Source organism: Penicillium chermesinum, assembly GCF_028974085.1.
Source record: "Penicillium chermesinum strain IBT 19713 chromosome Unknown utg000002l:1.0-5270490.0:1.0-5274688.0, whole genome shotgun sequence".
Lineage (NCBI taxonomy): Eukaryota > Fungi > Ascomycota > Eurotiomycetes > Eurotiales > Aspergillaceae > Penicillium > Penicillium chermesinum.
The window spans coordinates 4,753,863-4,767,245 of NW_026695312.1; the positions used below are offsets into that span (position 1 = coordinate 4,753,863).

The window sequence follows — 13,383 nt, forward strand, 5'->3', positions numbered from 1 at the left end:
GCATCACCACCGTCGATAATGGTGTTCAAACTTGCCAAGGCGAAGTAGGTACAGGAGATCAATATGTTGGTATGTTTTGCCTAAATTCGCTGCTTCATCCCCTCTCCTGATACCTGTCAATGGTGGCCTACGTTGGGGAACAGGAAGAACCAGCAACGGCGCTCGTATTCGAGATACTAGAACTATAGGGGGAGAGGAGAAGGGAAAGAGGGAGGAGCTACTGTAGCGGCCTATCTACTCCTACGCAAACCTCCATCCCATCTATGCCCACCTCGTAGTTCGGACGGTCCTTCTTCCAGCATCAGGGCGGTGACAGGAGGCAGAATCGAGTGAGCAGTGACAATACCCAAGTCTTGCAAAAGTATGCTAATTTAAAGAATAGACTGTATCTCCGGTTACTCGCTGAACTACGACTACACGGATAACAGCCTGACTGGGCCTATGCCAATAACCTATTGCAACCCATCGAACTGGTGAGTACTAAAGTATCCTACACGCTAATTGGCGGGCCTCTCCCGATTCCAAGTTTTTCAAAAGGCATAAGATTTGGAAACTAATACAATCGGTATACTAGCTACGGTATCAACGTTCCAATAGACTGCCCTTCGAGCGGAATCAACTACAAGGGTTGCACCTTTGACTATTCAACCTTCTGTTGAAGATATTGATAAATAGCCCCAAGCTGCCCAGTGTGAGATATTATCTTACCCTGTGGACAGCTCCAGAGATTGATCTTCTCTTCAAAGCAGTCCTTCAGTCCTGCCACCACCCACATTTTCACATCTTCTTATGTGTCTATTCGTTCTTTAGATGGCAAATTTTGACTCTATCTTACATCATCATACTTGCTTTGAATGAAGTAGAAAGCTATAGAGGAGGTTGTATACATCGAGAAGCTGACAGACGCAAAGTAAGGAATACCAGTCCTGTAGTTCTATGAATATAACTCTATGACTTGAGTCAGGTCTAAAAGAATTAGCATTCCAAGCCTCCATCGCCCGACCCGCGTGGAAAAATTGACCTCTTGCACTATCTCATTTCGCGATGACCATATTGATACACCATTCCAAGAAGGCTCCAAACCCTCTATCAGGACCATTCTCAAAATAAACACAGATCTACTGGGGGAGTACAAAGTGGCGCTCGGTGCGCTCAAGAGTCAAAAGAGGAACCGAAGACGTGACATAGGAAATTGATGCATAGATTCTGAAGGAATAAGAAAATCTGGATGACTCTCTGGTTCACTTAGGCCTGGAACTTCAATCTTTGATCTTTAAACTGGAACCCAGCATCCATTGTAGCAGGAGTAACCTTTGGGATATTGGACTATGAAGTGCTAGTAAATAGACCTCTCTCTGATGTTCAGCTTGAGGCGGCTACCGGGTGTCAGCAAGGTTCAATTATAGGCGGGTGATCGTAGCTAGATAGATCGGGTTGTTATAAAGTGCTTCTCTGAAGATGGAATCGGCAACAAGACAAAACACAGAAGTCCCAGCTTTTCATTCTGTGCATACACGTTTTGGACTCGGAAGGCATATAGGTACCTCTGACCATACAGTAAATACCGTTGTCAAGAAGCGTATTCAGAGTCTATCGAAGAATAGGGGTCGCTACACCGAACACGTGCCAGCACCTACACTTAAAATTCAGGGTTAGGCTCCAAGTCGGTTCAAATTGATGATACTTCGTAGATCTTGGTTCAGCACTACCAGGTTAGACACCATAGGTGGGCCTATAGAAACACGGATCACAGCAGCTCTCCACACCGAGTGGACCGTGGTCGGCACGCGTCCACGCGCAGCGCGCCAACGTCCGCGATTTTACGCGTCAAAAAAGGAAGCATTACGATAAATCACATTGGCGCGAATCCATGGCGTTTAATTTCTCCTTTAGTGGGGCGCAATTCTAGCAATACAAGTACGGGAAGCCTGCCTCTTTCCCCAGGATTTTCTGACCCTAAAATGCCTTCCGTCAAAACCGCCCAGTGGCCATTACCCCGTACTTTTAGTTTCTCGACGCCCACCACTTGAGCACGAGGTTGCCCATATTGCAATGGACTTCTTGCTGGCGCGCCCGGGTTTCCAGGACCCTGATACCGGGGAAATGGTCTACGTCGACTCCGCTTGCGAAATCTTTCACAAACTCCTCGGATTCCCAGAACAACATGAAACAATCCGCGGATCCCCAAATAAGGTCAGCTAAGTCTCTCGAGCCACCCTCTAGAGGCTGCAGCTGACCTGTGCTTCAGTCTGGAAATGTTCCTTGCACACACGTGTATGGGCTGGGATACCCATACCGGAGGACATGGCACTATGACAACAAGTAGGAAGTGTAATATACTAAGCAGTGGTCCTCCGCTAATCAAGACCTAGAAACGGAACCAAGCTTTTCTTCTGGAACGAAGCTGGCCCCGTAACATATATCTATTCTAACGGCAAGCCCATGTTCCAAAACCCAGCTCCGAGTCTCGGGCGGCCGGTCTTCGATGCAAATGTGACGATCCCCATGGACGAGAAAATTGGCCTACCCAAGCATGCAAATCAACAGGGGATAGACTTTACGAATGTTGAATCGAAATGGTCCATAGCTTCTGCCATGGGTGGCATTCACGAGGTCGTGGCTGATTCCATTGCCCACTTCTACCCCCCGGATTGGGGCTCGCAGCCCATCAACACTGTGCTGAAGATACGCATGCCGTCGAGATCAGGCACAATTTTCACCTTTGAGGATGGCATGGTCTCTCGATATCCTAGAGATACGCCGATCCCACCCAAGCTGAATATCTTATCTACCGGCCAAGTCTACATGGGGGAGAGTGAGATGGATAGTAAGTTCTTTCTATTCCAGCCGAAACTGACCGGTAATGGGGGCCATGCTATTCGGCCAAGACTGACAACCGCCCGACGCCAGTGTCAACAAAGAAGTCTATTGTAGCCGCAAAAGAGAAAGAGCTCCGCAATGAGCGGACAAGAGATCTGAGAAGAGCCAGGAATCCGTCAATCAGAAGCCAGAAAGCTATAGCAAAGCAGCAACGTCGGGGAAGAAAGAGTCAAGCGGAGAGTAGCGCGAAAAGCAGCGCGAAAAGCGAGGCGAGCTGCTGCGCACGAGCGGCAAGGCTCTGGCCGCAAAGGACGCCAGAAACCCATCGGTCCAAGAACAGATGAAACTGAAGTGTCACCACAGACCTTACAGCAGATGCAACAAGAGTCGTCGAAAAAGGAGAGAAACAAGGCGAGGAACCGAAAGCGAAGATTATTGAGACGGAAAAACAAGCTGTCAAGGTGGGTTTGCAAGTAGCATCCTTTCGGGTGGCTTTTAGGATCGGCATATCGATTTACTGACACTCATTAGATCGGCTGCACTTCCTGTTCCGCACAATGAAGCAGGCAAATGAATATCATGAACGGGCTATGGGGATATTCTTAGATCAGTCATCTCTGTCTTGTTTATAGGTTTATTATACCCACTGCTTTAGCGAGAAGAAAATCCCTTCCTTGACGGCGCTTTTGGTTACGATCAAATTTATAAGACTGTGTCCGCTCAGTTTGAATATTCGTTGATCGGCAAGGAGAACAGCTACTTGGGCAACAGCTATTTGGGCTTATGCTCATGCGGACGTGATTTAATGTTGTCTGTTGGATGCGGTGTAATGGTTATTGCATTCGCCTGGACTATTTTCATCCAAGGCGTCAAACTCAAGAAGTTCCCTTCAGTGGGGATTGTTTTTTTAGACGTATATCCCATGTTTTTGGTCCGCTTTTGACACTATCATCAATGTCTACCAAGTTAATTAGCTTCCTCTTTCCAAGATTGCCTATCTAGAAGATTACCCGTGCTTTACCAAAAGAATTTAACCTGATCAGTTATACATAATGCGATATCCCTATAATCAAGGAAATCCAATATTGTTCCAACAAGCTTAAACCTTAAAGGACCTATCCCATAGTCGTCTCCCATTTCTTCTCGATCATGACATCAATCCAATACGTGTCTGTCTCCCCCGCGTCCATCCGTCGCCACACTTCTTTCACCAGACGTATACAAACATTGATCGGCTTTGGTGGCAACACGTGGAGGAAAGATGATAGACGACCAAGGATGAATTTGCGAGTTTGTGAAACTTCGATAGCCTCCATTGAAATGCCAGGGAGTTCTGTACTAGATCTGGAGCTTTCCTCTGCTGAACTCTTAGTGTTCCCTTGGAATGACCGACCTGTTGGCTGGGGAACTTGCAAGTCGGGGGGGCCGAGTGGCTTGAGGGTCGTCATTCCCAGCGCTTTGATTATTATGCGGTAAACGCGGCAAACGTAGCTCGCTGCATGCAGCAACCAAGAGAATTGGCTGCAAACAACGGGTACGTGATTCAAATGGAATTGTCTTGAGACGAGATATGATCGTTATTGCGAAATCAGTGAGCCATGCATCGTACAGAGTATCCGCGGAGGTTTCAGATGCATTGAAAGAGTTAATATTATTGTCGGGCGGCATGGACGGGAAAATGTTGATATGAGGAGATGAGATAGACTGGGAGCCATTACGAGGCGTCTCATGCCCTGCATCGGAGAATCCCCCAGAGAGATTCATGCTGTCTAAGTCAACTGGAAAGAATGGGTCACTGCTATTAGAGGCTCCGGCTGGATCGCGGAGCCGATTGCGTAGTAAATCTGGGAAAACGCGGTACAGCTGCATCAAGCCGGTGCAGCGATAGACCTCTGCCATAGTCAGAAGATGCCACACCGGCGTCTCGTCATCGCCAGGGCTAACAATTTCAGCCTCCGTTGGATGGGCAAGATTGAGTAAGCGCTCTTCCAGTTCCTGTGCTTTTTCAATGGCAGCCTGTGCTAGCTTGAGATCACTCTGTGAGGTGAAATTTCGAGATCGTATGCGTTTGCGCTCTCTCCGAACGAGTCGTCCAACTTCGTGGACTGTGAATTGAGTGTCTCTTGCGATACCCGTCCATGGGTGCGGCACCCGTTGTAAGAGAAACGATCCCTCGGTGGACGAGTGCCGGAAATCTTCTGAGAACATCATCGAGTCGCTGTCCGCCACAAAGGACAGGAGCATCTCCCAGTATATGAGAGCTTCCTCGAAAAATCGATAATTGTTGCTGCCGCTCTGTGTAAGACCATGACCGGAAGAGCTTGACTTGGACCCTATCGATCGGACCTCTTTCCGCAGGATGTTGAAGAAAGAAATGCCAAGGTCTTTTGGGTCATGCCAGCTGGCCGTCTGGCCGAGCATTAACAATGCTAGGAGAGACTTGTCGTCCATTACCGCTTCTCGGGTAATAATTTCGACAGCCTCATCGCGCATCTTTCGCCCAATAGGGCCGAACTGCGGAAAATCATTCACAAGAGTTGCAGCTGCCATGCTTTGCATTGTTCGACACATGGCCAGTGACGAGCCCCAGAGCCGGGAAACCGTTGTGCGAAAAGGGTTCATCTGGCTATCATAGCTGGAGAACAATGCGGCTACCTCCTTGAAATAGTATTCGATCAAAGTCCATGATGGGTTGTTGAGTGGGCGGGATATTGACATGAAGTCGCGCTGGTGAGGCTGTCGAGCCATTGGCGGATAGCTGCGCACAATTGTGGACGGCGCGAAGTCCGGATATACGCTATTAGGATGGTCTTCATGCGTATAAGGGGGCTCTATTAGCGATAGAATACTTGCCAGCTCTGCTGCTGTATCCCCCGAGGATGTTAAATCGTAAGCCGGATCCCGTGGCTGGGTTCTAGGCGAGAGAGGACAAAGATCGGGCAATTCAGGAAGCGATCGGCTGTCTGGTAGTCCCCATAGGTTGTCACAGATATTGCCATCGAGATCTTCAAACCCAGACTGAGCTTTATCATGGTGAGATTCAGGTTGACCATGATTGAAGTCAGCAGGGGTTTCCGAAGCCGATAGAGCCTCGTCCAGCAGCGGCGAGGGGTGTGGCTTTGCGACAGAGGGCCGAGGACTCGCTATTTGGGCGGTTGGTGATGCCACTGGGCTTCGTTCCTCATATTTTGTTACCCAGCGAAGGGATTGAGCATATCCTGGGCATCGGACCCCCAAGCGAGTGCATCGATTGCAATTCGGCTTTTCCTCGCCACATTTGACCTGTTCAGACAGTTTAGCACGGGCACAACTTGCAACAATCGTCCGGGCACACCGACCCTCTTGCTCTTGCATCTAGCGCATCCGTTCCGGGACTTTTTCACTCGTCTCATGCTTGAATTGCTGTGCAAGATAGTAGTGCGAGAATTGCCAGTGCAAGACGGTAGTAGTATTGCGGGGAAACTCTATCTTCGTTGCGATAACGGGATTCTTTTACCCGATTGGGATGACCAGCGGATTATACGCTGGCAGATAACCCCATAAGACTGTCACCTCATATGAATATTCTCCTCCGCAGTTCAAGTAAGCAGAAGTCTCTAATCATACGACATCTTGAAGTCGGGTTGCAGCTTTTGCATTCTGTGTTTCGTACTACCAATACATTGGTGGACCTCCCTCCCGATATCGTGCCTGATATAACTATCCGCGACTGGACGACGGTTGTGGAGCCGAATATAGCTCTATTTGACCTCCTCAGAACACAAAACCTGGTGAACAAGTCGAAAATGATGAAGTGATGGACCAAGAAGACAAATCGCTATAGAGATTTCCCGACCATAACGAGGTGGAGTGTATAGGTGCGGTGCGTCTTGAGCCTCTGGAGTAGCGAGTCATACGAGAAGACTTATCTTGGAGGCAGCGTCGACCTAAAATAGCACGGGCACACCATGCCATTGATAACAGCGTTGATCCCCAAATATCAGCAGTATCGAAGAAACCGCTCACGCTACCCTAGCTCGGCCCTTCGTGAAAATCAGCACTTTCAATGTTTCAACACCCATTACCAAAGCTTCTGGCGTAGTTAAGCCCTACATTGCATGCTTCTTCCGGGGGCCAGTTTTCTAGCCATGTCTTATTAACAACAAAAGAACGCTATAGGAAAGGCCCAATTCCACTCTAATGCTCAGGCCAAACCCCGTCGACTCGGAAGCGGAATGAGAGGGTGGAACACCAGCGCCCCCGCAATCTAACGGGATCGCCGCGGAGGGCGCTTATTATTCTGGGGGTCCTCATCCTAGGTAGATCATACCACCAGCGTGGAGCCTACAAGTATGAGTTCTCCAAGATTGACTATAATCGGCGTCAAAGGCCGACAAATTACCTTACTATTTTCGCTCAGGCAGGCCCCTGTCAATTGCTAATAACTTGCAGTGCCGACACGCTTGTTTATCCACAATTAGTTTATGCCATCATGCACAGGGCAGACCTGGGCTGTCGAGAATCCCTCGATGGAGCTCAGAACGGTCTCGGCTGCTGGGTCCAGGATATCGACAAAGTCGTTCAATCGGCAAAGAAGGGCTTCGAAGCATGGAAGGCAGTTGCAGAGCTGGAAAAGGGAAGGGTTATCCGGAAACTGGATAATTTGATCGAACGGGATGTGCAAGACCTGACATCCATTGGGCAATGATGAGCCCCGATGTCCCCTTTGGAGTTATCAAGGAAAGTGGATTTGGCCGAGGTATGGGCAAGGAAGCGCTGGAAGGATGGACGAGCATGAAGGCCATCCAGAACAATATTTTTTCCCATCTATGACTGGATCGCTCGTTATGCCCATTGAAACTATATTAATGCATACCACATAGTTCAAGACACGGAGAGCCAATTCTACCCCAACTATGGAGTAGATTCGTCTTAAGTTCTCCCGTTCTAGGCAACACCAAGTCTTTGGATCCGCTCCGCAATGACGTAGACCAATATAAGGAGGCGACCATCGTTTCTCCTCTACCATTTATACACAATACACCATGTTCGAACGAGTCGGCCAAAAGATTCTCAGTCACCTGGAAGGCAACTCGCGCCATGGTGCTCCGGGCGCGCAGTTGTCCGGACGCGGATCTGTGAACAGCGACGAGCGCCCCTTGTCTTCAGCGCCCAACCGCGGCACCTACCCGCGCCTTGCACGACTCTCTGATGGCTCGATCCTGTCCTCCTTCACGCGGTTCCCCGATGGCAAACACGCGCTCTGTGTCGCACGCAGCGTAGACGGCGGCCGTACATTTGAGGACTACTCCGAGGTCACGCGAGCCGCGGGGGATGTGGACAACATGTTTCTCCTTGAAGCTGCCCCCGGGGTAGTCCTGGCCGCATTCCGCAACCACGACACTGGGCCCAACGGCCCGACGCACTTCCGCATTACTGTCTGCAGGTCTATGGACGGCGGGCGGACGTGGGGATTCGCGGCGCAGGCCTTCGAGAAGGGCGCTCCATTCGGAATCTGGGAGCCTTTCATGCGTCTCGGTCGTGGCGGAGAGGTCCAGCTAACCTTCTCGCAGGAGTTCGCGCATAACAATCAGTGTACGATGCTCGTTGTCTCGCACGACCATGGAAGCTCGTGGTCTAAGCCGGTCTGTCTACATGGCGATAATGACCCGCTGCGCGATGGCATGAACGGCATTGCTAGGAGCTTTGACAATGGCCGCGAAGTGCTTGTCATGGTGTTTGAGACTACTCGATACGGCCCGTTCAACATCGAAGCTCTGCTCTCGTATGACGATGGGCACACATGGCATAATCGCCAAGAGGTTTTCCGGCCAAAGCCCGCACGTAACGCGGGATCGCCGCAGATCACCTCTTTTGCAGATGGTTCGGTCGCAGTGGCTTTTATGACCGATGAAGATTCCTCACAGGTTGAGTGGGTGAAGCATGCCGCGATCAAAGTTATTTTTGGATCGCCGCCTCAGAATGGGCGTATTAAATGGAGCTTGCCTATTACTGTATCCCCAGCGTCAAGCTTCTGGCCTGGTATTCTGGCGATTGACCATCACACTGCGCTCGTCACTTACGACCGTGGAGGCCCACTCGCCAAGAGTGTCACTTGGAATCCTCAGTAGGAATACAGCACACATGAATGGGCTTTTTAGCTGCTTGATACGAACCAAAAATAGGCAATAAATCAAGATCTCGTTCTTTTGAATACATTTGAACATCAAGGTTGTGGATCCAGCCACTGGCAGACGATTAGTAGTTCGCTATTATTCATCGAGAGATCATCACTATTTCCGAAATTCAAGTTCGAGTTCAAGTATAGTACAGGCTATCTGATGAAGTCATCCAGGTATCACATGTCACGGTATGACTTGGACGATAAAATGTCCCTTGAGCGATGAGCAGCCTTCAATCACTATCAGCAACATCTGTCTATGCTGCATGCTAACTCAAGGTTCTCCAGACCTCGGTTCGATCGTGACTGGATCCCACGCTATGACGAGTTGACAGATCGGTCTCTGTCTTTTACGTTTTCGGCAGTTGAAGCGACTGAAGTGTGGGGGTACACGATATCCTGCAGAGACGCGGAGTTTCTCCGATCTGGGTCGACGAGCTCGGGGTATCGCTTGCCCGAGGGCGCTGCCTCTGCTGAAGACCCGCGGTCCCCCGCATTTTTCTCCGTTCTCGATTGTTCCTTGTCCATTCAGTTTTGTAAGTTTTTTTCCCCAGCAACATGGGTTCAGTAAAAGAGTTTCCCCGCATCAAGGAGATCCGCACATTCATCATTGACGGCGTCGGCTCTGGCGGCGACTACCACAACGTAGGAATCATGCAAACTTGAAGAGCTCGAGATATGGTGTATACTAACCCCGAAATCAGGTCGAAGGGGGGCATTGGTTGATTGACAGCAACATTTCTACTCCCATGACGAGATGGGCTCAGTACCGCGGCTCGCGTACCTCCTGGGGTATCAACGTGCTTGGATCTTTCTGTGTAGAGATTGAGGCTACAGACGGCAGCAAGGGATTCGCGACTGGCTTCGGTGGCCCTCCAGCTTGCTGGTTAGTGCACCAGCATTTCGAGCGTTTCCTCGTTGGCGAAGGTATGCAATCTGCCAATTATTGGATTGGGGGTAAGTCTTATGATTAATCTGCCTCCTAGATCCTCGCGACACCAACAACCTCTTTGAGAAGATGTACCGAGGATCCATGTTCTATGGACGCAAAGGCCTTCCGGTGGCGGCAATCTCTGTGGTAGACCTGGCCATCTGGGATCTCCTGGGAAAGATTCGGAACGAGCCAGTGTATAAGATGATCGGTGGCGCGACTCGTGACCGCTTGAACTTCTATTGCACAGGACCTCAACCTGCTACTGCTAAGGCTGCCGGCTTTATTGGGGCCAAAGTTGCCCTTCCCCACGGCCCTGACGAGGGTACCGAAGGTCTTCTGAAGAACGTCGAGTATCTCCGTCAACAGCGCGCCAGCGTGGGGCCCGACTTTCCTCTTCGTGTCGATTGCTATATGTCCCTGACCGTCCCCTATACCATCCAACTGGTGAAGCGCTGCGAGGCTATTGGACTAGACATCGATTGGTGGGAGGAGTGTCTCACTCCGGATGACTTCGATGGCCATGCGCTGTTAAAGCAAGCTCACCCCACAGTGAAGTTTACCACCGGCGAGCACGAGTTCTCCCGCTACGGATTCCGCAAGCTGGTCGAGGGCCGCAATTTGGATATTATCCAACCCGATGTCATGTGGCTAGGTGGCTTGACCGAGCTATTGAAGGTCTCGGCGCTTGCAGCTGCCTACGATATCCCCGTTGTTCCGCACGCCTCCGGACCCTATTCATACCACTTCGTCGTCTCGCAGTCCAACAGTCCCTTCCAAGAATACCTGGCAAACTCACCAGACGGCAAGTCAGTGGAGCCGGTGTTTGGAAACCTTTTCTTGAACGAGCCTATTCCTACCCATGGATACTTGGATGTTTCAGTCCTTGACAAGCCTGGTTTTGGTCTCGAGCTCAATCCTTCAGCTCCTTTGATCCCTGCATCTGCGCTACTGACTCCCGCACCACAAAGATCATTACGTGCCCCCGATGATGGGATGCCTGCCCAGTAGACGTTCTCATTGAAAGACGTTAGATGATGGATTTGTATGCTCAACTTTCTACGTATAGTTGACTACAAGATGGTTTACGACCTTCATATGCATTGCTTGCATTTTAATACTACATTAGACGCTTTCCGGAAATCCAAATCTGTATTACTGAGGGAAGAAGCGCTTTGTGCGGTCATTTCCCAATTAGAATCGTAGTTCGTCTTCTTGGTGGAGCTTCTGGACCCGGGTGTGTCGGGGGGGTTTTCCTTGACGCGCCTAGAAGCAGGTCAATCAGATCGGCTTCCCACTCGGAGCTCAACTTATGAGATAATTTGACATTAATCACAGAATAATGCCCCTCCGCCGAACTCACAACCTCATCTTCGGATTGCAGTCAGCCTTGAAACGGCGACGTCCTCATATCTAACTGTGCCGCCCAACAGAAAGCCCTACCTAATTTCCCAATGAAGGTACCAATCGTGGATTCACATGTTCACCTCGTCCCCGCCATACATTCTCCCACGCTGGCCTCGTACGATGGCCCTAACGGGCGGCCCGGGTATCCTGGAACGGTATATGGGGAAGGTCAGAGCACGGGCGAAAACCGAACATGTATGGCGGAAGATACGTGGGGTCAGGTATCTTGTTCAAGATAAACCAGCGGGAGTAATGCTGCAACCGCCATTTCTGCAAGGGGTGCGATGGATCGGGAAGCAGGGTTATACCTTTGATTTGGGAGTCGATGCGAGAAAAGGTGGTTTGCATCAGCTGCACGAAGCAGTGGAGATGATGCGGCAGGTATACGACGGGCTGGATGACCCGACGCATGCTGTTGCGAATGGCATTAGTAGCGTTGCCCTTGAAACCCCACGCGTGTGTTCTTGTTACTGATTTGACTTTCTAGACCATATGTGCAAACCAAATCTCCACTTGCCAGCAGAAGCCGCGCTTACCCATCCAGAATTTCTGGGTATATTTGAATTAATGTTACCTTTATTACCTAAAGCTTCTTTGAATTATACATATATTCTTTATGGAAGGATTTGGTTACTCAAATGGCTCGCGCGAGTGAGAAGACCTATATGAAGCTATCCGGGCTTTTCTCGGAGCTGCCGCCACTGTCTCCAGACGTTGATCTCGACATCCCTGCATTGATAGCCCGCCTTAGTCCATGGACTAATGTTATCTTCGATGTGTTCGGACCTGACCGGATAATGTTTGGGTCCGATTGGCCTGTTTGCAATATTGGAGGGGGAGGAAACACTGTGGCCTGGGGTCGCTGGCAAGCTGTCGTAGAAGCTCTGTTGGCCAGGAGAGGATTATCGGAGGAGCAAAGGCAAGCAGTCTGGGGCCAAACAGCAGTAAGAGCCTATGGTATTGAGTTTGAGAATGAACGAGTTCCATTGAAATGCGATGCCATTACTGCGGAATGTTGATCTACTGCAAATTTACGAAAAGTCCTCCATCCACCAAGATCTGAGCACCGGTCTATTTGAAGAATTAGGAGAATATTGGGTAGATTTGCAGGTCCCAACTTACTACATAGTTGCTCAGCTCTTCGCAAGCCAAGAATACTGCCGGGCCGGCAAGATCAGGCGGCTGGCCCAGTCTGCCAAGGGGAATTCGCCCCTCCATATATTCTCGCTTGACAGGATCAGACATATCGGCATCGTTCAACTGGGTACGAATAGTTCCCGGCAGGAGGGCGTTGCACCGAATGCCATACTTACCCAGTGCAACAGCGCATGACTGCATGAGGCTAAGGACACCCGCCTTGGTCGGGGTATAATGGACCTGCTCTCCGCCACCGACAAGGGCAGAGATCGAACTAATTCCGATAATTGATCCCCCAGGAGGTGACTGTGTGAGCGCCATCTGGCGAGCAGCAGCTTGAGTCGCGAAAAAGGCGCCAGAGAGGTTAGTAGAGACCGTGTGGTTGAATAGGGAGGGCTCAAGTCTATAAATTTGTTAGGACCCGCCATACAATTGCGTAAAGTTGATATTACTCGAGAAAATCAGCAAACTGGCAGACACCAGCATTGCTCACAAAGACATCCAGCCGTCCGAAGGTCTCCACTACCTTCGCGACAAAATTCACGCCGGTTTCGGGCTGTGAGATATTCCCAGCCACAGTGATAAAACGGCTGGTCTCTGCACCAGCTTCAATCTCGTTCACATCTTTGCGGAGCGATGCGAGCAGTTCATCCTCTTTTGGCCCGCCCAGGTGACTGACGGCAACTTTAGCTCCGTGGTGGATGTACGCCAGTGCGATTGCCTTTAAGGGTTCTTTAGCTTGTGCCTCTTACTTCCAATGACTGGTGGGAAATTGCGAACCCGTCCAATGCCGGTCAAACCTCCGGTGACAGCGGCGACCTTGCCGACAAGTAGTTGTGGAAGAGGCATTGCGATTTTATTCTGTGGAAGAATGAAAAGTCACTTCGAGCATGCCTTTTTGCATGTTGGCATCCCCGCCAATAAGATA

General features: G+C 50.2%; 7 protein-coding genes across 7 annotated transcripts; 5 read left to right on the forward strand and 2 right to left on the reverse strand.

Moving 5' to 3' along the window:
* Positions 1–2,052: 2,052 nt before the first annotated feature.
* On the forward strand, positions 2,053–3,381 carry N7468_002666 (uncharacterized protein; the record flags this gene model as incomplete). Its single annotated transcript, XM_058471963.1, has 5 exons — positions 2,053–2,193; positions 2,249–2,322; positions 2,373–2,827; positions 3,193–3,281; positions 3,352–3,381. The coding sequence occupies 5 exons, from the start codon at positions 2,053–2,055 to the stop codon at positions 3,379–3,381; spliced, it is 789 nt and encodes a 262-aa protein (XP_058335104.1).
* A 554-nt stretch (positions 3,382–3,935) lies between these two features.
* On the reverse strand, positions 3,936–6,212 carry N7468_002667 (Zn(II)2Cys6 transcription factor; the record flags this gene model as incomplete). Its single annotated transcript, XM_058471964.1, has 3 exons — positions 3,936–4,341; positions 4,430–6,102; positions 6,159–6,212. 3 exons carry the CDS (start codon positions 6,210–6,212, stop codon positions 3,936–3,938), a joined length of 2,133 nt encoding a protein of 710 aa, XP_058335105.1.
* A 1,079-nt stretch (positions 6,213–7,291) lies between these two features.
* On the forward strand, positions 7,292–7,507 carry N7468_002668 (uncharacterized protein; the record flags this gene model as incomplete). Its single annotated transcript, XM_058471965.1, has 1 exon — positions 7,292–7,507. The coding sequence occupies one exon, from the start codon at positions 7,292–7,294 to the stop codon at positions 7,505–7,507; it is 216 nt and encodes a 71-aa protein (XP_058335106.1).
* A 337-nt stretch (positions 7,508–7,844) lies between these two features.
* Positions 7,845–8,930, forward strand: N7468_002669 (sialidase family protein; the record flags this gene model as incomplete). Its single annotated transcript, XM_058471966.1, has 1 exon — positions 7,845–8,930. The coding sequence occupies one exon, from the start codon at positions 7,845–7,847 to the stop codon at positions 8,928–8,930; it is 1,086 nt and encodes a 361-aa protein (XP_058335107.1).
* Positions 8,931–9,538: 608 nt separating this feature from the next.
* On the forward strand, positions 9,539–10,922 carry N7468_002670 (L-rhamnonate dehydratase; the record flags this gene model as incomplete). Its single annotated transcript, XM_058471967.1, has 3 exons — positions 9,539–9,625; positions 9,685–9,907; positions 9,967–10,922. 3 exons carry the CDS (start codon positions 9,539–9,541, stop codon positions 10,920–10,922), a joined length of 1,266 nt encoding a protein of 421 aa, XP_058335108.1.
* Positions 10,923–11,253: 331 nt separating this feature from the next.
* Positions 11,254–12,337, forward strand: N7468_002671 (uncharacterized protein; the record flags this gene model as incomplete). Its single annotated transcript, XM_058471968.1, has 4 exons — positions 11,254–11,294; positions 11,372–11,774; positions 11,806–11,871; positions 11,942–12,337. 4 exons carry the CDS (start codon positions 11,254–11,256, stop codon positions 12,335–12,337), a joined length of 906 nt encoding a protein of 301 aa, XP_058335109.1.
* Position 12,338: 1 nt separating this feature from the next.
* N7468_002672 (SDR family NAD(P)-dependent oxidoreductase) lies at positions 12,339–13,304 on the reverse strand (the record flags this gene model as incomplete). The annotated part of the gene is made up of 4 exons (XM_058471969.1): positions 12,339–12,389; positions 12,441–12,858; positions 12,908–13,176; positions 13,236–13,304. The coding sequence occupies 4 exons, from the start codon at positions 13,302–13,304 to the stop codon at positions 12,339–12,341; spliced, it is 807 nt and encodes a 268-aa protein (XP_058335110.1).
* Between the last annotated feature and the right edge of the window lie 79 nt (positions 13,305–13,383).